Source organism: Onychostoma macrolepis, chromosome 22, assembly GCF_012432095.1.
Source record: "Onychostoma macrolepis isolate SWU-2019 chromosome 22, ASM1243209v1, whole genome shotgun sequence".
NCBI classification, from domain to species: domain Eukaryota; kingdom Metazoa; phylum Chordata; class Actinopteri; order Cypriniformes; family Cyprinidae; genus Onychostoma; species Onychostoma macrolepis.
The window spans coordinates 28,762,408-28,789,302 of NC_081176.1; the positions used below are offsets into that span (position 1 = coordinate 28,762,408).

Here is a 26,895-nt window from a genome sequence, read left to right on the forward strand (position 1 = left end):
CGTACACTCTTCCGTGTCAGCTGTGACACATGGATGCGTTGTTTGCGTTCAAATCAAAGCATAAATTGACGTATAAGACGTATGCCTGTGTCACGGCTGAACACGGAAGAGCGTACGCTTTTGACGTCCAGCAGATATTCTCTAAAATGGCGCTATAGTGACGCAGCGGAGACGTTACGGTGCCTAATTGTTGAATAAAGTCATTATTTTTGTTTTATTTCCATACAAAAAGTATTCTCGTCGCTTCATAACGTTACGATTGAACCACTGATGGCAGATGGAGTATTCTGATGATGTGTTTCATACTTTTCTGGACCTTGACAGTGTAATTTACTTGGCAGTCAATGGGACAGTCACAAGCCTCCCGGTTTTCATCTAAAATATCTTAAATTGTGTTCCGAAGTCAAACGAAGCTTTTATGGGTTTGGAACGACATGTGGGTAAGTGATTAATGACATAATTTTCATTTTGGGCTGGAGTATCCCTTTAAGAAAATTCTTATGAACTTTGTGGAATTTATCTTAAGGAATTTCTTAACTTATTTCTCAAGATTTTCGTGAATCCGGCCCCAGGTTCTTGAGTTATTTCACGTTGATGCATGTAAGTGCTCCCTCGCATAGTGTAAACTAAAACCCCAACAGATTGCGATCCCAGTATCATCCATTTTGTCAAAGAGAGAGCCTGCAATGGAGAAGGGTGTATCCACATTGTTCAGATTTTTGTTTGTGTGTGGGAAAGTAGATACCTTGGTAAGGTAAGGCTGCTTCAGGAATTCATGTCCGCAAGGAGAAAGATGGTAGTATTATCTTGTTTATGAATGAAATGCAGGAAGTGGGTGGTTGGAACAGCGTAGAAATGTAGGCTAGGAAAGAAAGATGGCACTGAAATTATGTTCTGTAGCCCCATATAACGAAGAAAGATTTTTTTTTTTTCCCTCATGCACATCATTCATTTGTATGTATGAATTTGTTTATTTAGCTAAGGATCTAGTTCAAGGTTTTTAGATTTCCAAACATCAGTCATGTTGAGTTTTTCCATCAACAAACCACTTAAGTTGGCTGTAGTTAAGTCTTTTGAATTTTTTTTGCTGGCCAGGTAAGACCAAGAAGTTCAGATTTTTTTTTTTTACTTGCCCTGCCAACATTTGACAGAAGAAAAGCTATTTATGTGTTTCATGAAACAAGTTTTCTTCATATTATGGTAGATGTGTAACTACTTATTTTATTTTTTAGTCAATGTTAGGTAAAGATATTAGATATTTTAGTTAAAACAATGTTTGAATATACAACAAAATGTGTAGACTGTGTCAGGTCCTAGTCAAATTTTTCATCATTTTAATCACCACTTGTGCATTTTAAATGCTTTTTAAGCAAAATATTTTTATGAGTACAAATAGGCTATTTCATGTAGGCTCTCAATTAATATTCGGTTATTACAGCTGCATGAATGACAATTCTTAAAAAAAAAAAAAAATAGCATCTCATGTTCCCTTTCTATAAATACTTTTGCTCGAAAACAATGGTATGAGTTTAAAGCATTACTGATTTCGACCTATTTTCAGTGGATTCTAACTGAATCACGCATTATTCTCACAAATTTGACAAATCCTATGTTAGTTTGATAAAATGCACGATTCAACAACACATTGTTAAATCCTCAGAACTGGCAGTTTTGTAATGCTTGAATAATTTGTCAGTGCAAGCCAACAGAACATTCTCAGATTTTAATGTTAAGTATAAAGATTAAAGTTTATAAAAATCAAAATCACACCCAAGACTGACATTATTAACACAATGAATGAATGAATCTGTAATTGGATTGGGCTGAATTCATTGCACAAACTTGTGTGAAAAGGTATGGTGGTGCCCTGCTGCTATCACTTTAAAGAAGAAAGGTCTTTTGGTACAGTGTATAAGTTATTTCCTGCAAATGTTTAGCCTCTTTCAGGTCGAAATTGCAGCTCTCTTTAAGCATACTACAGAAAGAATAGGATCACCCGGGGTTGTCATCCAAAAAGAGTTTCTGAATGTGATTATTTTTAGTTTGCGCTCACATTTGGCTTCTTGTTGTTTTTCTAATATCTCCGTGTGTTTGATTTATGTGACTTATATTTCAGGAAATGTTTTCCTGAACAAAAAGCAATGAGTTCTTCGACTGGTGTAGGCTTCTGAAGTATCACAGATATCACGGCACAGTGTTATCAGTGATTTGCACTGTTTTGTGTCCGTGTCCGCAGGGTACAGTTCGAGCCTTCCTGGTTTCATAACAAACAAGATATCCTTGAGAGGTTGTGTTATTGTCTAACCCGAACCCACGTGTATCTCCACATCTACGTTAAATACACAGTTGGGTTGTCGATGTCTACTGTGAGGTGTTTATTGACACAGACCATTGATCTAGGACAGACTTAGCAGTTGTGTTTGTGTTAAACAAGTTGGTGGTTATGTCACTCAGGCCATCTGTTACCCCCCTGTTTTGGGTTAAGGGCACTACTTACCGTTCTCGCTACATTGAGTCCGTTTACTGTTTGGGAAAAAGGTGGCTTTGATCAGTTCTTGCCATCAAAGTTGCAGCAAATGAAAATGTGTTTCTTGCATTTCTGTCGTTTGTTCTGAACAAACATTGATCTTCTTTGAAGAACTCTCTTTTGGTTGCATCTTATTCAAGAAAAACATGCATGCTTTAGTTGTATGTTTAAGCATGGTCTTGTGTAGAGGGTTTAAAGACACAAAAGAGAACTGAAATGCTGATTGTTGTAGGCACCGAATGCCATTGTTGGCCCCTTGTGGGTTGTCCTTCATTTTCGCACATTAGCAAACTCTAGCACCCCTCCTCCTATTCCTCACGTCTGCCATCCTGCCCTCCCCGGCCATCCGTATCTGTGTGCCGATTGTGACAGTCCCGGCATTGCACTGCTTCAGCCCAGCACCTCGAGACCTTGCAGCTCATTCACAGATATTGCAGATTCACTCCCTCCCTTTGCTGCCAAGCAGCGTTAGGGCCGGTGTGTGTGAAGGAGGGCCATCTGGCCATCTTACGGTTTCAGCCATGATATTCTGAAACCTGAATGAGATTTTAATTTCTGATAAATTCATAGGGCAGGATATGTGTCTGTTTTGGGTTTGCATCTGCCAGAAATAGCTGTATCATTCACAGTTTCTTATGTCCTTGAACTGGGTTTTATTGCTGTATCTAATTTAATCTTTTCCTTTTTTTTTGGTCAGTTTAGCATATCGCCATTTCTGATTCATTAAGGCAGGTGATTTGGTTCTCCTACCTTGTGGTTCATCATTCACAGAGCGGTTTTATCCATTTTATGTTGTCATGCCGTTAAGTCTTTTTTTTATTTTTTATTTTTTTTCTGCTAGTGTCTTATGCTCTTTTGATTTGACCTTGTAGAAAGTGTTTTTCTGTATGTGCGTTTGTTGTTTACAGCCTTCTTGGTGATGGGGAAAAAAGAAGATTTTTAGCAACAATAACCTTTTGTCTTTTTGAGACAATATGCTGTGTTTATGCACTGTATATCAATATTCCAAAACCTTCCCAGAATGCAATGCATCTCTGCAAACTCTGGGGGAACCTGCTTGTTAGTTTGACTTGGAGTCGGCATGAAATACAAATTGACCCTTTTTAATTTCATAATACACATTAAGGATCTTACTGTGAATGATCCATTAGTGCGCAAATGAGAGAGAATAGTTGTAATCTTTTTCTTCCACTGAAAAAGTATTCATTTTGAAAGATGTCAACAAAGCCACTTAAAGGGGTAGTTCACCCAGAAATGAAAATTCTGGCATCATTTACTAACCCTCAAGTAGTTCCAAACCTGTATGAATATGACAGGAAGATATTTTGATGAAAGTTTGTAACCAGGCTGTTTTGGGGCATCATTGACTTCCATAGTAGGAAAAATACTATGGAATACTATGGAAGTCAATGGTGCCCCAGAACTGCTCTGTTTCCCACATTCTTCAGATTATCTTCCTTTTGTGTTCAGCAGAACAAAGAAATTCATACAGGTTTGGGACTACTTGAGGGTGAGTAAATGATGACAGAATTTTCATTTTTGGGTGAACTATCCCTTTAAGTCCTCCAATTCATGGTATTTATTGATATTGGTATATAATGTCATTGGTATAGCCTAGCTGTTCTCGTAATCCAATCAAATCTAGGGTTGCAAAGTGGCGGAGCATTTCCAGAAATTTTCCAAAAGTTTCCTAAAATACCTCAAATTTTCCAAAAGTTTCCAAAAATCACAGAAACTTGGAAAAGTTTAGGAAATTTTCCACTATTTTGCAATCCTAATCAAATCTCAATAGATAAAGATAAAACCAAGGCTCACACTACCCATTTCTTGCCTTTATAGATATTAGTTGTTTTCAAAGATGCCAAATTACTGAAGAAAATTAGTAAAACGGTTTGCAAACATTGGTTCATGGTGACTTATTTGTATTTATTTTTTTTGACATTGTATATCTACCATTGTATGCCCCCAAGAGTGGGACATGAAATCAATCCCTGCAACCACAAATTGTGCCAGGAATTGGGAGGGCTGCCCTTCTAGCAGTTGGGGTGTATCTCTGGGGTGTTTTTTGGGGTCAGGATGGTGTCCCGGTACATGTTAAGAGCCTGGGGGTTCCCAGCTGTCACTGGTATCCTCTACCAACTGGCCTCAATTGTCTATCTGCTCCAAGATTGTGGTTTTACTGGTGGTCTTTAACAAGAATCTGGTCCGCCCCTAAAAAGCACCTGCCAGAGAAGCAGCCCTCATGGTGCCCTCCATGGTTTATTCTTTTCTTTGTGAGAAGAGTGGTTATTCTCTCAAGATGGTCATAGGTGATCAAAGTTGAGCAAAGCTCATCAGACATGATTACAAAGTTGTTTCTACAGAGGCCCCTCTTGCCCCATTAGATTTTTTTATTTGAAGAAGCAAGTGTCGTTTATTTTCCCAATTCAAAGACAGACTTCAAGTTGCATCGTGTCCCAGCCACATTGGAGGATTTAAGCAGAATTTATTAAGAAGATTTAAGGATAGTGTTCCGCACTGAAATGACTGCCTGGATTGCCCCAGGACAATCATTTCGGTAATATAATCAATCAAACTGACTGACTATTAAAATTCCAAGATTGCACTCTATAGCTTGGATGTAGGCTATTGCTGTTCATATGAGGAAATTGCATCTTGAAGTACAGTGCTTTCTCATTTATTTATAGTGACTAGGCAAGGTGTTTTGAAACAAGGTTTGTAAGTAGCGCTTTATGCTGAAAATTATCATGCTACCTACAAAATCTGAGGATTTAACGAGTATGACCTTTTTTCGTAATCTCGTAATCGTTTTGTTGCTGTCACATAATTACAGGCAACCGAGGAAGCTCTAAAACTGAGCACAGTCAGACTCTTCACAAGCCGTACTGCCATCTGAGAGAAAGAGCTGACGTCTGACTTTACCAAGTTTTAATCAAAGTGAACATGCGTTCCTTCTCGTTTGGGAAAGCGGCACAATTCCCTAAATTGTTTCTCACGATTCATTTTAGCTCGTCATCAAATTAAAAACGCATTAGAGAGGTGTACAGCACCGCTACCCTGGCTTTTTTCATATCTTAAAGCACAGAGGCATCAAACGCTGCTTTCCATGCAAGATACGAGCAGAAAAATCGCGTTACGTCATTACTGCATGCCGCTATTATCCGATAGCTTTGTTTTCAATGCTTCTAATGCACTCATTGCTTATTAACGCGATAAGGGAAAGCGGGGGTGTACATAATTGCGAAATAATCCATTTAAGAGCCTGGTTTTTAAAAACACATTTTGCAGTGGCCTACAGGTGGGCGTTGGAACTCGATATGGAGTCACTGTAATAAGCCGGAGGGGCTAAGGACTCCCATTGTTGTAGGCATGCATGTGGGGTCAATATGTCCTCCACACCCCATTCTCAAGTATCGGGATGCTGACGGGTTCTTCGGTTCATGTTTGCTCAACAAGCATGTTTGGACCTGTGTGTTTGCCAGGACCCTGGGTGTGATGGTCCAGCCCCCAGCTTCAGTAGGCCTGCTGGTGGCTTTTTTATATGTTTTGTTTCACTCTGTTGTTTTAATATGGATTTACCCCATGCAGTTCTTTCCTGTTGTGGACCACAAAGGCTCACCCAGATTCACTCATGCATCTCATGAATTGAATTGTTAAGGGACATAACATGGTCGCTGTTCTTGGCGTGCCTGTACACTGGAGTTTACTCTGCGTCAGAGAGCAAATTCAATTTCAGGGGATAGTGAGTCACAAGGACATAGAAGAAAAACGCAATATGACATAATGCAACTAGAAGTTGTGAATTTTAACTGTGCAATGTGCTTTGATGTAAACAAGCATTGTCTAATGGAATTTTCAGAGCAGTTTGCTGTATTTCTATTTGATTCCGTACTGCTGTCTTTCCACAACTTTAATTTACATATTTTGCTTTCCTCTACTGATGTTTTCTTACCAAAGTAACTTATTCAGTGATAAAAGATGTTCTTGTCAGAGTCATGGTTTAACGGTTAGCGCACATGCTCCAAACACTTCAGGCTATGACGCTCAAGTCAGAAAAACAGGTTTTGGGTCAGTGACGCTTCCTGGCCCAGTGCTCCTTCTCTTCAAATGATTTCTCTACTGTCAAAGGATCAAACCTTGAAATGTCATGGAATTTTAACATTGTAGTTTTTCAGACCCAGAAATTAATCATGGAAATTATAAAATCATTTTCTCAAAGAAATTTGAGATCTTCGAATCAGATGATTCTTCATGTTCCTAAAACGAGATTAAAATCTAAGGGCGATAGGGCCTTTTCAGTGGCTGCTCCCCGTTTATGGAACCCTCTCCCAATGCATATTAAATCTTCCCCATCTGTGGATGCTTTTAAGTCTAGATTGAAATCGTACCTTTTTAGTAGAGCCTTTGGAGTCGATTAGAGGGATTAGGTTGTACTTTTTAATGTTGAATTTTGTTGAATTGTTGTGGAATTTTGTTTTTGTGACTGTATGTATTGAGGCTGGTAAGCACTTTGGTCAACGGCAGTTGTTTTAAATGTGCTATAAAAATAAAATTTGTATTGTATTGTATACAATTAAATATTTTTTATTTTTTTTTCATAAATATTTTGGACACACTGTAGTTTGTGCCTCAAACTCCTAATTTGCTGCTTATTAAAGGGTTAGTTCACCAAAAGATGAAACTTCTGTCATTAGGCTAATTACTCACCCTTCGTTCATCTTTGGAACACAATTTAAGATATTTTTGATTAAATCTGAGAGCTCTCTGACTGCATAGACAGCAATGCAACTACCACGTTCAAGGCCCAGAAAAGTAGTAAGGACATCGTTAAAATAGTCCAGTTGTTCAGTTATTTTTGTTGTTGTTTTTATTCTCGTAGCTTCATAAAATTATTGACGAACCACTGATGTCACATTGACTATTTTAACGATGTCATTTCTACCATTCTGTGCTTAGAACATGTCAGTTGCATTGGTGTCTATGGAGAGTCAGAAAGCTCTCGGATTTCATCAAAAATATCTTAATTTGTGTTCCGAAGATGAACAAAGGACGTATGGGTTTGGAACGGCATGATGATGAGTAATTGATGGCCGAATTTTCATTTTAAACTAATAATAGTGCGATTTCGTCCCTAAGGTGTTAGGATACCATTTTTTTTTTACTTAAAAATTCTTAAGTGAATATTGGTAATTTTTTTTTTTTTTTTTTTTTTATCTAGTTTTCCTCAGCACTAAAATATTATAAATAATAGGCTTACCTATCAGTGAAAAGTTGTAGTTGCAAATCCTTATAAAATATTTTTAAAATCATGGTCACAAATAACTTGTTTAAAGGTATGAGAATCTTGACTCTTGTTATAAATAAAAATATTTAATTAATAATTTCAGTCTCTGAGTGGATGAATTATTTCTATTTATATCTTTCACTTTCAAGTAAACTGGCCAGAGTCTGCGCTGCATTGGCGACTTTCATCCTGTTGCCAGGGCCGGCTTGGTTTTCCAGTCGTGAATGACTTCTTTAGCCAGCTTCTATCTTCTTTTGCTCATGCCCTGCAGTTGCCATTAATAGAAGGCTCAGCTATGTCAGAGCAGGGTGGGGAAGGAGTACAGTGTGAAGTGGAGAAGGTCAGCTTTGAGCTGACCGGGGCTTAGGCATAAGCGAGTGTTCTGATTGGCTCCTGGAGGTTTTCCAGGGGCTGCGGACATCCAGGCTGACTGCTCACGCGTACAGCGTGCTATTGATGGCACCGTATCGGAGTCATTAATCACCGCAGTCAGTCTCTTTGGGAGAGGCCCGCTCTCCGTTACTCACTCGCCAAATGAGGAGTGTGGTTATAACCTCTGACCCTGCTGAGGGTGCATACCACACTATAATGGGAAGGACTTCAGACTACCGCTGAGGGACTCTCTGAACTAATACTATGACAGTGAGAGCATCGCAGGGTTTTACTGTTTTGGCAGTACTTTGGGTTGGTAGCTATTTAAAGTAGTGGCGTCAAGTGGCTTGCCAACACCAGTGAGGAAAATACAGACGTGCAGTATGAATTGACCAAAGCGAGCTGTTGCTGATGGCTTCTAATGGAATTTGGGATCTCTCTGTTTAATAATTCATGAATACTTCGGTTTCAAATCGGAAGCTAATAACTTAAAGAAAAACAGGGTGCCTGGTACCTTTCTCCTCACGTCCTGCTCCGTTCCTTCCTATAATTCTGCATAACTGCGTTTTTGCACAAACAAGAAACTGACAACATAACTTCAAGGCAGTTTACTCTCCCTGCTTGTTTAAAAAAAATCAAGTTGGTTTAGCTCAAATAAAATTCCTGTTTGAGATCACCTTGCCTGTGGTTATATTCTCAGTTCTCAGCTTGAAGCATTTTAATAGCAGAATATTGCTCGGATTTTGTATTTTGCCAGGCGCTAGTTTCAGAATCCTGAAAAATAAACTTGACATCACCTTGCGTACGTCGGGTTACTGGGTTTTCAGTCGCTGATGTTTATTTATATCATATTCTTCAGATCTCTCTTGCGGCACATTTATATTTCAGCTGTGAGCTTTGGTAAATGTTTTTTTTATGGCATCAACAGGTGAATTCTGTATTTGAGCTGAGGTAGGTGTATAGGACTAGTCCTTCCAGTTACAGATGAGTGAAGTATTTGTCCTAAGATTCATCAACTATGAGTTTTGATTTGATGGGTAATGTTCTTTTGGCATATTAAACGGAACTAAATTAAGGTGGCGATTCGTTTTGTTATTGGACTTAACCACCTTGGCTCTTTTTTTTTTTTTTCGAAGTTAGAGGCTGAGAGTAAACATCGGTAACTTGCTCCAGCTGGAATGCGTGACTCAATGCCTTTTATAAGCTTGTCCAATAGCATGGGCCCCTGGGGGGTGATGGACAAGGGGTGTCACCATGGTACCAGGGCAAAGGGCGCTCTTCCCCCTTTGCCAACTGCACTGTTGTCGGCAAACCTATTACTGCTTGCCCTCTCCCCCAACCTACATACATCCCTGTCAAATCCTAATCTCCCGGAGCGTCCACTGGACTGCTTCAGGCCTCCAACACAATAGCCCTCTGTAGTTGTGCTGGCATGTGGAGACTAGCCTTCAGGATCCCCTTTTTTTTATTTATTTTTTTCCCACGCATGAAATGATTTCCATTTTGTCTTTAGAGCAGAAAGGTCCATTTCAAAGACTTCTTGGGTCACGTTTGACTGCTGAAAGGGTCCGAGTCTACTGCCGGTGAGACTGGCGGCAGGGTTCTTGCGACCAATGCAGCTTCTTGTGCCGGGCTGATCAAGGGAGGAATGCTGTGATAGGCCCCTTTTTCCACCTTTTTGAGAGCAGCCCGCCATTCCTGAGAGCTGAAAGGGCGTCTTTATCCGTAACCGGAGATGAGGTTTAAGTTCTTTCATGTACCTGCCAATTCCATCAGGCTCTTTGTGAATGCTCAATGGTGGGACTGTAGTGGAAATGTGCGGAAAGCTGAAGAGGGTCATGCTACTGACTGTACCTCCAGCCATACCTGTCAGTGTCAATGATGTGTGATAAGACTTCAGGCATTCTGCAGATTTAAAAAAAAAAAAAAAAAAAACTTAAAGGGTGACAGCAGGAGGTGGAGTTCTTGTCTTTAGTCTACAGTTCGTGTCAAAAAAGATTGACTTAACAAGTTTAAAACTAGAGGATTGGCGGTGTTTAAAGCACGTGTTTGGCAGGTATTACAAAACGGCATGATAATCTGCTGAGGTGTGGAATGTTTGAAGAGTGAGTGTTTTTGTGATAGCCGCTCTGAAGGAAGTCGTGGGTGCAGGTGTCTCAATAGTAACACATTCATGAACGACAGTTCTCTGATCTTTATATGTGAACATAAAAACGTGTTCACATCTCGTTTGTACTTGCATGACTTTTCGAACTATCCAACAAGTACAAAAGGTAGGGCTTGTCCTTCAGGAATTGACTGAGGATTGATTGAAGAGGAGGGGTTGCACAACAAAAGGGCGTTTTCAGAGGCAAGTTGTTACCTTTTTTTTATGATTATGTCTTTGGAACAACATGCACGAGTTCACTTTAAAACCTGAAGTATTAAGAAATTAGGAAAAAAACAAGTTTTTTTTTTTTTTTTTTTTTGGAACATTTCAAACACTTTTTGTATGTGAAAATTGAAAAATGGGACTGTCTTCACTCCTTGCAAAACCTGAATAACACATTTCTGGCAGATTTATTTGTTGGCCTGTGAGGTACATCAGCAGTTATTATAAATTCTCCACAAAGTTCCTACTGGAAACAAAAATGTGAGACTCTGGACTTCAGTGACTCTTTCCAAATGAGAGCCAGCGTAGATTAGTCTGACACTAAATCCCAATGATTCAGTCAATGGTGACTTGAAATGAATAGCTTATCGAACTGCAGAAATCTGATTTGAATTTATTTTTATTTAAAAATCTATGGAGGAAGCTTCCCAGCAGTTTGCCGGCCGTTGATGAGCCTTGGCTCGCACACAGTTGAGTAAATCTCTCAAATTCCTACTCTTAACCTGCAAACACACCTTATGTTCTATCACAGCATCACAATATTATTGCTCTCAGTGGTATTCATGTTTTTTTTCCCATCCACCATATGTCTTAGAAAGACACCAAATGATAATCTAAACATTCTCAGACTGTGTTTTGTCGGTGTCTGGGTGAGACCCCAAAATAAACCTGACTTTGAAAATGATCGTTGATTATTTGGACTTTGTTATAGGAGTAGCTTCCCTGCTGGCTTTCAGAATGAATCTCCGAAGGATAGCAAGGTGAATTGGACATACAGTGTTGTTGTTTGGGAGTCTTCTGAAGAAGCTCCTCTCGAACCCCCACCGAACACAGGGAGCGTGAGAGACCGCCTCACCCCTCTCGTATCCGCTTCCCTCGTTCATAGGTTGGACACGAGGACTCAAGAGCAGTTCTCAGGGGAAATCAGCTGCATTGTACAGAGCAGCTCCCTCTTCAAATGCATCAAATCTGTGGCCCACCCTGCACTAAACCCATCCCTCTTTTCACCGCAGGCTTTTTCGTCTTCCTCTCTGAATGAAAGACCTGCATGAATAACAAACCTCTAGAGTGTAGAGCTCTCCCCCCATGAGACAATTCAGATGGTGTGCATTCCTCTGAAGTGTTTGAACCAGTCGGTCGCTATGGACTGACCCCCTGTCTCTGTCCATTTCTTTCGACACTCACTTACTCTTCCAGTGCAGGGTGTTTTTTCAGGGACATGTTCGGTGACGAATGAGGCAGGGAGCGAATGAAAGGCACAGTGTGAGAGGAGAAAAGGGAGAGAGAGCTGTGAATGGTAATCAGATTAGTCTTGATCCACCTGTGTATGTGTGCGTGTGGGTAAGCAAGCAGTGCGAAACATCAGCGCTGGCAGAGACCGAAGATCTAGTTTATACCATTAACCTAAAGCGATTTACAGCACTGTAATGATACGTCACTTATTTGATACCTCGGTTGGTATTTGAATTGGGTCCTGATCTAATTGACTAATGTAATTGTCATGTAACAAACAACTAGTCAGGCCAACAAGTTTACCTCTTGTGCATGATTTTTTTGCATCCCACATTTTTTTTTTTTTTTTAGCGTGTGCCATGAACATTGCGTTTTTAATATTTAAAAGCTATTAATAGCTATAAAAATATCTTTAATGCATCCCATTTTGAGAAAAAAAATCCCTTACCTTGCAAAAAAGTTTTTATGCTCGCTCGAGATTGAGATCTTTTACTTAATGTGAATAATGGAAGATGGAAATGCATTTGCCGAATAAATTCCTCCATGCACATAGTCATGTGACTTTGCACTATGGGACAGCATAACCTGACTAACCAATGGACTGATCTCGATGCACAGCATCTGAAATGTTATGACCATTCTTAAATGCCTGCCCATTTTAATTACATGACTGCGTTCCCAAACTAATTTATAATAAATGAAAATTATTATACTCAGTGGCTTCTCCTACTTTTCTTAGTGATATTTAGTTGAAAATGTTGTTCTCTTTGACTTGTTGGATGGAAACGGTGCTTTATTCGCAAATGTTTCATGCGAAATTCCAATTTTGCATACAAGTTAAATTTGCAATTTTGGATGGAAACCCAGCTAACGTGTCTTATCCACCTTTTTCTTCAACGTGGAAGTAAGCCTATGGGTGAGACTTCCGGTTCATTAGCCGTCATAGATAAATAAGAAGAATAACAACGTGCAGTAAAAGGTAAAACTGTTTGCACTACAAACCAGTGTGTTCATAATATAAGATAATACATTAAAATAATATCGTAAGACACACAAATTTTCAATATCAAGAAGCAAAACGAACTGTTTTGTACAGCTAAAAATAGCTGGACGCGGATGAGACCAGAAGCTAGACCCATAGAATCTACAAATGGCCGCACCCATTTTTACGGCAAGAAAAAAAGTGTATTTAAAGACCCACTTCCGATACTATAAACCTGTAGATGGTTTGGTAAACCTGAACAAATACATAGCTTATACCAATAGCTTTATTTTTTCCATCTTCGATCTTCATCGCTCTGAAGATGCATTGGTCAGACATGTCAGTGTCATCTTTTGCTATTGAAATGCTTGTTAATTAATTCCTCTCTTTCTCTTTCTCAATGCAGGTCTTAGAGGCAGCCCCTTAACTATGGAATTTCAGAACTACTGAGGGCACTTCCACAAAAGGAGGGAAAAGGGGCCGGCAACGGGAACAAAAGGAGAGGATTGAGCTTTTGAAAAGAGGATCAGTTCTTTCGAACTCAGCGGGGTGCATGCTGCCCCCTCAACTGGACGTCCTCTTTTGTGCGAGTGAGAGAAAATAAAAGCAAGCATGCGCAATAAACTGAGAGAGTTCCGGGATGGGGGACACCCCATGCTGGGGCAGTGGGACAGGACTCTTCTGGTGCTGCTGATTGCAATGGTGCTGACAGTAACGGAAGTGCGGGCTTCCTGGGATCAGAACCCAATGGAAGTTCTAGGCGACGTAAGGCAGCTGGAGGCGTCTATGCACTCGGCGGTGCTGTCGGACCTACGTGAGGCAGAAGCGGCGGTTGCGGCGGTGTCGCAGCCCAGCGGCTTCCCAGACTCCTCGGCTGTGGTGGGCAGGGTGTTCCAAATGCAGGTGCCCATCAAAGTGAAGAACTCCAGGAACACAGTAAAGGTGAGAGGCTGTTCCGTCAAAGCACATGGCATCCTTCGAAATGCGTTGCAAATGCATGCAAACAAATTTGCCCTCTGGTGCTCAGCGGATCGTCCCTGTTATATCAGATAGCACCACATCAACACTCCCCAGCCAGTGTACTCAGTCAGTGCAAAAGACGTGACTTTGCCCCAAGCACTGCTCAAATCTTATTCTACGCTTTCCTTATGACTGATGGACCATAAAATGTGTTGGTCCCTGTAATAACGCAATACTACTTGCGAACACGTGGTCCGCATGCTTGATGGCATAGAGCTCTCGGAAAACTGCAGGCTGATGCATGGGGGCGCTTTACATTTAGATCAACAGCATAAACAAATCTGTTTGTTTACCAAAATTTCTGTGAGGGCATGGAATTTATTTTCTGCTTTTGTGTAGTTGATGCTACAATTGGCTATCTGTATAAAACCCAACAAGGTGTGTGCTTCTATCAACTTGTCAGCTTGCATTTCTTTCTTTCTGAAAACCGAGCAGTGCACTAATGGTGCAAACACAATGCAGCCCTGACCAGGCGTCTTTTGTTGACCACCCAGCAGTTCATGAGACATTTTTAACCAACCCGTCCATGTCAACTGTTGTTGAAAGCGTGACCCCATCCGTATCTGTTCATTGTGTTTCTCTGTCCCGTCTGAATGTTGGGTGGCTCTCGCAGGCCTTCTGTGTAATCCTACATTCACTGGATCATTTCTGCCCTGTCAAGCGCATTTTTAAGTTGAAACCACAAGCCCCTTTGTGCACTTTCGGAAAATCTGTCTTGACAGCTGTGCCAAAGAATCTAACGCCCAACAGTTAAAGCTGCCTACAGCTGTTCCCTTGCATAGCCATTCAGACCTGTCCAGACCAATAGCCCACAATGAACTTCCTCCTATCATTCCTTAATAGCATTTAAAATCAGCTTTGCAACTTATAAATAATTTTCTAGTGTCATGAAAAAGTAGCGAGTCACGCTTGGGGACAAAAATGAATTAAAACTACAACTGCAGTGTTTAAAAACTTGTACATGGAAATTGCACAAAAACAAGTGATAAAGGTGATCAGGGACTGGCTATGAGGTTTCTAGGTGGTTGGGTAAAAGTGTTTTGATCACACTGTCATCCGTAAATATGGCTTCAATATATAGAAAGATACACAGATAAAAACTAACAAGTAATTTTCCTACAATATAAATGTCTAAATATGATGAATATGTCATATACTTGTCACTTTAACTAATGACAGCAAAAAATCTCTCTGAAATGTTTTGCACCCCCTTGTGGCCCCCCTGGGGGTCACTGGACTATGATTTAAAAACATCTGTCTTAAAGTCATAGGAGATTTGGCGTATCTTTCAAATATGTATTGGTAATAGTAGTAGTGTGCTTGCCTTGGCAAAAGACTGTAATGCTTTTACAGGTTGTAATCTCTTGTTTGCACTTAATATTTCAGTTGATGTTGTTGTTTTTTTTTGAATCTGTTAACATTAATGATTATTCTTGGCATAAAATATTGCAGTTGGTCTTTACCGCTTATTGTATCTCGTAATATTGTAATACCGCTGTAGTATCTCGAGTCAGTCGAGTCCAAAGCCCTCTGTTCACACCAGACCCATCAGTATGATTTCCACGAAATGCTCGGACCCTCAGATATTCATAAATAACCTACTGTGCAAAAGATCCTTTTGAAGTCACTGACCTACTTCATGCTTTTACATTTCTTGCCTCCATTTTATGAAAAGGAACCAAGGGGATACGCTTAAAAGAGAGAAGAGCTAAGCTCATCTTAACATCCCCTTGTCCTGTTTTGAACGTAAATAAAAAAAGCACAAAGCTCTAGTCTTAAATGTCAAAGCCAACTGACGATTGCTCAATCATTTTGAGATATGGAGGCAGATGTTTTAGTCGCTGCTAATGTGGATTCTGTTTAAACGGCTCGGTGAGCTTCTCTCTCCCTTGTCCTTTCATTTCTCTGAATTCCTCTCCTCCTGCTCCTTCACACTCGTCCGTGACGGCAGGATTCTTCGTCTTCTCCCCAGCCCCTCCCTTTTTCAGCACAAAGACTGGCACTGAAACCTAATTAGCCTCAGCAGTGAGGCAGTGGAAAAGTTGTATTCCTGCAGCTGATAATAAAATGGCTTTGGAAATATGAGTCACTGTATGTCGAAGGGGAGACGTATGTAACTCAAGATCGCTCCGTTTGGGTCTCGTGGATGCATATTCGTCTTTATTTGTTATGATACTGTCTGCATAGCAACCAGCTTTTGCGGTGCCGGTGTCATCGCAGGCTAGAATTACTCTGCCGCACCACTGGCCTTTCTTTTAGCAGTCTTTATGCAGCCTTTCGTTTTCAGAAACGAGGTCCTGTAATTCCTCATTTTAGGTGGGTTTGAAAACAAAGGGAACAGAACACAGCCCTTGGCTTGTGTGAATGAATCAACGTTGCGGTTCCTGTTATGTCCGCTAGAGGGCAGTTAGGGGTTGACTAGTTAAGTGTCCTTGACTGTTCTCCTTGTGATTGTTTCAGGAAATGGAGCTCTGTGGATTTACAGCATAAATAAGCCCCTCTTTTAGCATTTATTCCTCTTTCTTCAGGCTCCTTATTTTGCAGATGTCCTATCAAATAGGTCCTATGTTGCATTTAAATGTCGAGTTACTGCATATACCCATCCCCACCTGTCCGCCACGAATGACAAGGCCAGAAGAGCTGTAATTTTTGCTCTTTCATAACATGTACCAATCCACGAGAAAGAATACTGCTTGCCATTCATGAGTTTTATCTTCGCTGCATTTTTTTTTTTTTCTCTGCACGTTTATGGTTTTCTCCTTTGTTCATGCTTGTTTCGCAGCATGGATCAAAAGCTGACATTCCCTCCTCACCGAATAGCAATTTAAAGTTTTATTATAAACAAACAGCCGCTCTCCCGGTGAGCCTTTATTCTGTTTCCTTTTCTTTCCCCGTCTAAAAAAAAATGTCAGCAAGCGGAATCGGCATTCATTTGATAACTTTCATTTACCCAGATGAAGGTTGAAGAAATGGACTGCCATTGGCCACTTCAAGCCTGTTTTGATTTCTGCTAGAGGGGTGGCTCAGTCGCACATTTTGTAAATCCCTCTCTCAAGTGACCTGAACGCACCACATTTCATTTGTAATTTTCAGCATAAAAATGGGTCATGTTCCACAGTCCGCTCAAAAAGGCCTGTCGTTTTCCCTAGGTAAGAGTGGGTTATTTTCAAAGATCACTCTGTCGTCATTCTGTCTCGAAATTAGAAGTGCAAATACTTTCGCTGCTCAAAATGTGATGGGCCTTTTATTTAAAGAAGCATGTGCAAATGTATTCAGAGACCGAGATGAGTGGAGTTGCATGAATTTTTAACCAAAGTAAATGGGTTAGTCGTTTCTTGTAAACATCTGCTTGGCCAAACTAAAGGGCTCTCCCTCTTCAAATTTTCCCCGCCGCCTCCTTTGTCTCCATTTCTCTCTCTAATATCACAAAGACATGCCTGAGCCTACTCCTTCAGAACTATGAATCTTATCTTTTCAGCTGTCTTCATATTCCAACAATGGGATCTTTTCTTCCTGCGGACTCCCCCGTAAGCGTGCCCTAACAATGGGTGGCTTTATTCGACCCACAACGAAGGGAGTTTCGATTTATCCGTGTAATTCCTTCATTTCAGTGGGGAAAAGTTTATTCTTCTCATCAGGCCTTTTTAGATTTTGCTGTTACAACCCTATCACAGAGGTCCTAAGGGTTGTGGATGGTTCATTCAAAATGAAAATTCTGTCTTGAGATTCTCACTTTTATGTTGCTCCACACCTGCTTGACTTTTCTTTCTCATGTGGAGAACAACAGGTTTAAAAGTTAGGCAGAATGTTAAAGACAGATAGTCGCCATTCACATTCCTTGTATGGAAAAAGATTCAGTGAAAGGTGACTGAAGAGGGCTGTCGTTTTGCTTAACATGACCTTTCATTTTGAAAGAGGTTTGAAACAACGTGAGTGAGTAAATGATGGCAGAATTTTTGTGGCTGTCGGATATGGAGAAGGAATTATTATTTTTTTTGTTGGGGGGTCAGGTTTTCTACATGTGCCATTCAGAAGCATTCCAACAGGCTTGCCGCAGCAACTGAAATATGAAAGAAAAAACAACTCGCTAATATTCTTGTTGTTGACATTCTCTCTGCACTCGTTTCTGCCTTTCCGTGCTTTCTTCACTTAAGTCAAGAGAAACATGCCTTTGGCAGAAGTTATACTGTCTTTAGTGTGGGTTGCATGAATCATCACTATGGAAACTATGTGGTTCCCTGAATGTCAGTGTGTGTGTGTGTGTGGCTGTGTGTGTGTTCTGCCACTGATGCTCTAGTTTCAGAAGGCAGCATTGAAGACTTGCCTTAACCTTCCGTTTGGTCTAAAGCAAGGTCTGAAGAGGCACCAGAAAGTAGACATGACATCTGTGCCATATGTTTCATTGCAGGGATGGTATCAGTTTGACTATAAGCAGAATATGTAGGGTGATTTTTGCCAATGCTGTATATCTGTTAGCTGTGGTTTTTACAGATAATGAGGCGAAAAGTAAGTATAGATTCAGTGGCAGTGCAGAATCAATTCTCTAATTGAAGGATGATTCCAGAATTGATCGTAGTTTGACACATTCTGTTATTGATAGCTGTGGCCCATTTCTGTGATTTAAAGGAATAATTCACCCCAAAATATAAAAAAAACTTTCCCAGTTTTTACTCTGTCATTCCAGATCAGTTTGACGTTTTCATTTGTGGAGCACAAAAAGAGATGTTTAGCAGAATGTTCACGCTGCACTTTTCCATACAATATAAATCAGGGATGGGGAACGTTGATCCTGGAGGGCCACTCTCCTGCAGAATCTAGCTCCAACCCTGAAAAACCTTGGGGGGAAAATAATAAATATTAGCTGGTTCAGGTGTGTTTGATTAGGGTTGGAGCTAAACTCTGCAGGAGAGTGGCCCTCCAGGATCAATGTTCCCCACCCCTGATATAAATGAACTGAGATAAGTAAAAGTAGACCATGTTACATTCCAGCTTTTCCTAATCTATAAAATAGCTTAGTGTGAGGAACTGCCATTTCACTCAACAGGTTAGGGTCCCTCTGAAGGTGCCAAGTTTAAATATATGTTTGAGAGCTCCGGCTGTGTAAATGATAACAGAATTGTCATTTTGCATCCGCTAAAATACCACTGTTCTGTGCAAGCCACGTACCATTTGAAGTGAAGCAGTGTTGATGTTTCAAACACACTATCAATCAACAAGACTATAGATCAGCCTATAATTAGACTCCCACCTGAATTATTAATGTCTCTCTAAGCGATCAAATAGGTTCACAATCAAACTCGCATACATGCTCTGACTGGTTGATGGGAACATTCAAAAGCAAGATTGCGAAAGGCAGAGAGGGGTGTGGTGCTGAGGATTTTTGTGTCTAAACCTTTGAAGGCTGTCAATTGAAATAAAAAGCCCAGCTGCTGATGCCCTCACTCCCTTAGTGACTGCTGTGCACTGGTTTGAGTTTTAATGACCCAACCCATGAGCACTGGCTCTACATAATTTATAAACCAGGATTTATTAACAATCAAATTAAGGGGCTGAAAGCAAAGGATGTATTTTTGTATGCAAAGAGGCTTGTTTGTGTTAATGGATCATCTCAATGCCATTGATTCATTATTGGTTATTTTTGACTGAGCGCTCATTGAACGGCTCTCCAGCTGGTGGAGTATCTCATGCCGCAGGGAGCTCTATGCCACTCTGAGAGAACTCATTCATTATAGTCTTTACTCCTCCTGTCTTACTGAATTTCAAGATACTGACTTTGTGCTCACAACCAGGAAAGACTGAATACAAAAACTAAAAATGATGCGTCAAAGACAGCTTTGATTCATGTGATTGGATATTAGTCACATTATAAAGTGGGATTTACTTTCAGGTTTTAAGTGTTTGACTTGGCAGTGCATATCTGGCATCACTGTAAGCTCATTTGTCTTGTTACATTTCAGATGCAAGTCATTCAGTTGCGGTAATCGTTATTTCTCCTCCTGTTTTGCAGATCACAGAAGCAAGCAAGGATGTGCTCCCAGCATGGTTGCATTGGGATGCAGAGAGTGGCACACTTCAAGGCCTTCCTCTAGAGACAGACAAGGGCGTTCACTACATATCTGTATCTGTTTCCAATGAGAGCCAAGTCTCCCAAAGCCCAGATGTGTTCTCCATTGAGGTGCACCCAGAGGAGCATGCTGATACGGACCCTTTTCAGCTTGCAATTCAACAGTCAGCCAGCAATGATGTCCAACCTTTCATCTGTGGCAATGAGGAGCCTGTTACTGTGCTTACCGTCATTCTGGATGCTGACCTCACAAAGATGAGCTCGAAGCAGAGGGTGGAACTACTTGCTAACATGAAGAAGTTTTCTGGCATGGGGCTTCAGCACATGAAGATTTTGCCTGTGGTCAACAATCGTTTGTTTGACATGTCTGCTTTCATGGCAGGACCGGGAAATGCCAAGAAGGTGGTTGAAAACGGAGCCCTTTTGTCCTGGAAACTTGGCTGCAGTCTGGATCAAAGCAGCATTCCTGATATCAGTAGTGTTCAGGTTCCAGCAAAAGAGGGAACCATGTCCGCACAGTTAGGATATCCGGTCGTTGGGTGGCATATCGCTAACAAAAAGCCCCATGTACCCAAAAGGGTGCGAAGGCAGCTCAACAACACCCCCACTCCCATTCCCTCATTACTCCCCCCAACAACTTACCCTGAGCCCCCCATTCGTATCGTTCCCACACCGACTTCTCCTTCTATTGCTCCTACCTCGGACAGTTCTGCCCCACCTGTTCGTGGTCCTGTGCCACTTCCTGTAAAACCTACCATTCGAACCAGGGATACCATTGCCTACACTCCAACCTTAGGCCCCCCTCAGCCAACGCGAGTAATAGACACCACCAGCACAATCGCCATCCAGCCCACCATGACCAGGCCTGTGTATGTTGGGGCTTCTGTGACTCCAACAACACCCACCACCAGGAAACCGACAAAAAGACCTGGAAAGAAACCCAAGACCACTCCGATACCAAGAGAACCCAAGACCACTACAACCAAGCCACCAAGGCGCACAACACCCCCTGTTATCCCAATCGAAGGCAATATAAAGCCCCAGCTGCGAAACCCAATCGATCAGGTGAATGCCTACATTGGCACCTACTTTGAGGTGAAGGTTCCATCTGATACGTTTTTCGACAAAGAGGATGGAACTACCGATAAGTTGAGACTCACCTTGCGCAAGGGAAGTGACGTGGTTGGAGATGATTCCTGGATACAATTCAATAGCACAAGCCAGTTGCTCTATGGATTACCAGACCAGGAGCATGAAGGAAAACATGAGTATTTCATGCAGGCAACTGACAAAGGAGGTCTCTATGCAATAGATGCCTTTGAGGTTCGTGTCAATCGATGGGGAAACATTGTTAAGTCACCGGTGTTGTTTACTGCTGTGTTTGAAGGGGATGCACGTACAGTCACCAATGACATTCACAAGAAGATCCTTCTCGTCAAGAAACTGGCCCAGTCTTTCGGTGATCGCAACAGTAGCACCGTTACACTGAAGAACATCATGAAGGGCTCCATCATAGTGGAATGGACCAACAACAGCCTTCAGCAAAACCCCTGCCCAAAAGAGCAAATACAGCAGCTGAGCAGAAAAATCTCTAATAATGAGGGTAGACCCTCACCGCAATTCATGCATGTAATGGAACCAGATTTCAAGGCCTTAAATATCACTGTCAGAGGCACAGCAAGCTGTCGCAACTACATGTTTGTCCCGTTAGGTGAGATCCCAGATCCGACCACCTCTCCTGTTACTCCTGCTGTGGGCGCGGGAAGACAGAGCAATGATGATGTGTATCTTCACACGGTCATACCGGCAGTGGTGGTTGCAGCAATTTTGCTGATAGCCGGAATCATTGCCATGATTTGCTATCGCAAGAAGCGCAAGGGCAAGCTGACCATAGAAGACCAAGCAACTTTCATCAAGAAAGGAGTGCCCATTATTTTTGCGGATGAGCTCGATGACTCTAAGCCGCCCCCATCTTCCAGCATGCCCCTTATCCTTCAAGAGGAAAAGCCTCCGCTTCCTCCACCAGAGTATCCCAACATGGCTAGTCCAGAGACAACACCTCTGAACCAGGACCTTTTGGGAGAGTACACACCTCTACACGATGAGGATCCTAATGCCCCTCCCTACCAGCCACCACCACCCTTCTCTACGCCAATGGAGGGGAAAGGATCCCGCCCCAAGAACATGACCCCGTACAGATCTCCACCCCCTTACGTGCCACCCTAATGTTTGCCGAAACCTCCGGAGCAGGAGGATGGGGAACTTTTGTAGTTCCACACCAGTGTGTTGTTTCTTTGCATTATGGGATTTTTAGAAGGGGGGTGCTGCAAATTGGGGTTTGAATGTGATGGGATGGGATAATTTTGTTAAACTGGACTCTTAAGGAGATGTGGGAGGGTGGGGCAAGTGGATAGTCTGCAAAGGACAGCAAAAACAACCTCAGCCTCTGACTACTCTGGTTATTGCTAAACTGTTGGGGATGTACCCTCCAGTCCTGGCGCTTTTGTGTCTAGATGGGCTTTTTTGACTAATTATTGGTTTTGTTTTTATTTTTATTTTCTTTGTCTTTTTGTTTCACGTTTTTCTGACTCAGAATCAAAACTCCTTGCCTAACAGCACTCTTTCTATCTTCTGAATTCGTTAATCTTGAATAATATAAGCGGACAATAAAGCTGACTGCAGGTGCAAAAGGTTTCATAGAGAAATTCAATAACAGAAGGGGAATAAAAGAATGGCCTTGAGGGACTTGGACAGCCATGCAGACAGTTCCGTGGGATGTCGATTCATTATGGTTTTGCCTTTTAACACAAAATTAAACTGTTTTTATTGTTCTTCACATGTCTAGGTAAATCACTACAAGAAGAGGTAGCCAAAACGAAAGATTTGTTTAATCCACTGTATATTTGAAAGTTGTTATGCTAGATCTTCTTTTTTTATTATATTTTATTACTTTTTTTTTTTTTTTTTTTTTTTTAAGTATTACACTGAGATAAACACTATTTTCCACCCCTCAAAAATACTAAAAACATTAAAATTACTGAGTGAACATGTCACAGTGTGTGTTCTGACTTGAGATTTGTGCTATATAGTTTCTTGCCAGCCATGTTAAACTTTTGGAGGAGGTAATCTCATGAGTGAGTCGTCTATGCAGATTCTGCCTTTGACCTGACAGGCCGGAGCCCGGTATTGATCTCACTTAATCATATTTCCCATAGGCCATGAAGAAATCTTGTGATTTAATTGGTTGTACAGGTTGACGGGGTCTTCGCATCCTTAATTCTCTCATAAGACAGCAGGAACCATGTTCAGCACCCTCAAGTCAAAACCACCAATATACTGTTTCACCAGTTAGACTCAAGCTACTGACAGTCATTGAGATGGATTGCTCAATTTCAAAGACTTGATTTAATCAGAACAAGCTCTGGTTTCAAATGATTTGTAGTTTCTTTGTTTCTTCCTTTTTTTTTTTTTTTTTTTTTTTTAATATATAAATATATATATATATTTCAGTGATGATTATGGAGTATATGCCTTGGATCCACTCGAAATAATTCAAAATAAAGACTGAAGATTTTGATAATGGTGACCCATCCTCTACACAACGGTATTGTTTATTAAATGTCATGTCATAATTATATATTTGCAGTTGAATGCCATATTTTGCCTTGGTGGTATCGCAGCAAGTGTCTTCTGTACATAATATTCTGCCTGTGGATATAACTGTATAGTCCAAACGTGTGTAAATCAGATATGGTATAAAAAAAAAAAAAAAAAAAGGAAATGGAGAAAAAAATATTACCATTTGTTTTAGATGAGGGGTGATTATTTTTTATATATAGTGATGGTTATAAAAAAAAATAAATCCTTGAGCAAGACTTGGAATGGAAGGAGTGAAAAGAACTGGTTTCATTTACAAAATCATCAGAAAACTAGAAAAAAAGAAAGAAAAAAAAAAGATTGATAAAATCACAATCTAATTTTTTACAAAGTTTTTGATACAGCCTCAAATTGTTTATTAAGAACAATAAATATATAGTGTATTGCAATTTGTAAAACTTTAGTCTTGGTAATTGATTCATTAGCTTTTCCTCATGGGTCTTTTTCTTAGGTGGTTTTCTTTAAGTTTGCTTTAAGCTTACAAAATCGAAATGGCGGACTGTGTTGTCGGGGAAAGTGTCCTATGTAATAGATTTTATTTTTATTTTTTAACATTTGTTTTGAGGTTTGAATTCAAAAGTGACATTTGCAATAATAAAGGTGTGGCGTAGTCACGGCTGGTCAGTATGAGTAGTGTGCAAGATCTGTGTGACGCAGTACCTCCTCAAGTCTCACTACCCCGGAATTGTTTTGCCACGTAGGAGGTTATGTATGGATGTATTTTTGGGTGTGATCGTAACTTGTTTTTTAATGCTTCCATTTAGCCTTTATAGATTTATCAGTAAACCAAAATCCATGGAGGTTTGATTTGATGTTTCATTTGTACGTACCAGCAGGTTGAAGATGGAAATGGTGCAGGAAAAGGTGCAGTAGTATTGAGGTACAAAAACATTGCTCATGCGCTTCATCATGGTGCGGCATTGACAAAGTGCAAAATAATTTTCAGTATTTTTTTTCAAAGAAGCAAAGTTGTGTATTTGTTTTAACCCTGAATCTGGTAGAATTATAGTAGAAACTAAAGCAAAAACGATCGCTGTTTGCCAATGGGATAAGAAAAACGGCTATTTATTATCAAACACAATCTTGCTTCTCAAGAAAGTTTTTGTTTTTACAAGAACACGTGGGTTTTTTTTTTTTTTCTTTTTTTTCTTTTTTTTTTGCAGTGTACAGCAAAATCAGCAAGGAAATGCTTATTGTCTTTTTTTGTGGCCTTTTATAATGGATTATTTTGTTCGTGTTATAATACGTTATTTATACATTTATGTAGCAATGAGTCTGTTGCAGTAAAGTTACTGCTTTCTCATTAGCACAACTCTGAATAAATATTTTAGGTGGAAAAACCAAAGATGCAGATTACAAAATGGCTGTTGTTTGCTACCGGTAAGTCTGCTGCTTAAGTTAATGTCTTTTTGTTTCTTACAGTTTTGAATATAAGCGATGATGAATAAGTAAAAATATGATAGGTTCCCCTCCGTCCCTTTTATTTTATTTTATTTTATTTTTCTCATAGAGATAAAGCTCAGTCTGTGTACATGTATTCAATCTATATGGTTAATTTCACAAACCCTGAGCTAATTGAGTTTTATCTATTTTACAATATTTTTTATTCTTTTGCACAGCTATTATGTTTTTTATTTGTCAAATCAGTCAGCCTTACGTATATTTTCAGCCTTCACAAAACAATTTGATTATACTTACTGTAAGAATATAACTAATCCTTAAAACCGGAAATGGTACAAGTGGGGGAAATGGTCAGTATGTTTTCTTTTTGTGTGTATATGAGTATTTCTTTTCATTTTTTTATGGTTGTTTTTAACATTTTGTCTGAGTTTTAACAATGTTACAAAGTGTGCAACCTGTATTGCAAAGACAAGCCGAGTTGACAAAAGATTGAGCATTTAAGCAATGCGTTTATAAAGGTGCTGAGATCGACCTTGGGTCCAGGTGTTAGAAATGACAGTGACGTGTTGAGCGAGACACCTTAGAGGTCAGTTGCTGCGAAGAAGTGCATCCTAGTAAAGAATACAACGCCAACGTAATGACGAAAAACACTATTCATTCTCTTTCATGTTAAACAGCGTTGGTTAATTTATGCCACCAAACACTGTATGTTTGAATCTTGTATTAAAAAGTGTTCTCACCGGGAATGTGTGTGGGCTCTTTGATAATTTCAGAGTTTTGCGCAAACTGACTGCGTTCTGTCCACCAACGTGCATTAGGTGTTGATGCATATTATACTGCATATAAAAGTCTAGTAACGATAATATTCGTAATTAGGGATTTAAAGAATGTTCCTGGTTCAAACAACTAAGAAATATGAACTGTTGATTAACACTGAAAATGTCACTTGTCGTTTAGTTTAAAATTTAACAAAAACGTACAGTACTTACAGTGGTAGTCTATGTTGCGAAACATTCCAGATGAGATTGAAAGCATACATGTGCAGTGGTTTATTTATTTTTGTTTTACTGGAACTTGTGGGGTTAGCACCTTTTCAATTGTCGTTTTACGAGTGAATCATTTTCTATGCACATGCTTCTTTTTTCAAAGAAGCAAAATGCTTTATTACTGCATTTGTTGTTGTTGAAACTCACTGCATTATATTTGACAAAAAATCTGTTTATTTTAAATTTTGCTTAAGCAAACTGATCTTCTATACAGGATTGTTTATATTACTAGAAGTAGTAGTACACACAAAAATTGGTTCGTTTTTATGAACAAATCATGATTCCTCAACTTTCGCACTAAAATTATACATTCATCATAAAATATAAAAACATGTATTTATACAGTAAGAGAGTAGAAAAAAATATAAAGCTGTTTTTTTTTTTTTTTTTTTAAATAAAGTATTTACAGCATTTGTCAAAGGATCCTCCTCAGTAAGACCCCCTCATTACCATCAAAGAATGTGAACCCTCCAGCAAGTGACCTTTCGGGTAGAGCACCCTTCATAAAACCCTTTCGCTTTTGAGGATCTGAAGCGCCCTCGATGGCATTGCGGCCTTTAAAACCCCCTGACAGCCGGAGATCAAGAAGAGAGGCCATGTTTTTCTTTTAATTTACTGCTCATCTATCACAAACCAGATTCATGTGTTCTTCGAGATGAATTATACAAGCCATACCTGTTACGTTCTTTTTGTCTTAATTTAGAATAAGGAACAAAGTAGACAGGGTGTCTCTCTTGTCAGACAAATTGAGAAGGCAAAGATGAAAGACGGTAAATCTGTTTCCATCGCGACTCTAGCGCTTGATGAATGTCTTTATTTAGCTGTTTTCAAATACAGCCCCCATTTCAAATACGTAGACATTATTGTCCAGATAAACAGGATTCACATCAATACCACTGTGTTGATGAAGATTTCCTAGAAATGTGTGTCCTTCACCA

At 40.1% G+C, this 26,895-nt stretch overlaps 1 protein-coding gene across 4 annotated transcripts in view; it reads left to right on the forward strand.

Annotated features, from left to right (window-relative positions):
* The window catches only part of dag1 (dystroglycan 1), a 35,450-nt gene extending 9,635 nt beyond the window's left edge, over positions 1-25,815 (forward strand). For 2 of the 4 annotated variants that reach the window (XM_058760145.1, XM_058760144.1), the window contains exons 2-3: positions 13,176-13,711; positions 19,797-25,812. In XM_058760145.1, the coding sequence (XP_058616128.1) occupies positions 13,382-13,711; positions 19,797-22,079 (2,613 nt within the window). In that variant the 5' untranslated portion in view covers positions 13,176-13,381 and the 3' untranslated portion in view covers positions 22,080-25,812. Of the gene's footprint in view, positions 1-10,654; positions 12,767-13,175; positions 13,712-19,796 lie in introns of those variants that run through there. The other 2 variants (XM_058760146.1, XM_058760147.1) reach the window with 2 other exon arrangements.
* Positions 25,816-26,895: the final 1,080 nt, after the last annotated feature.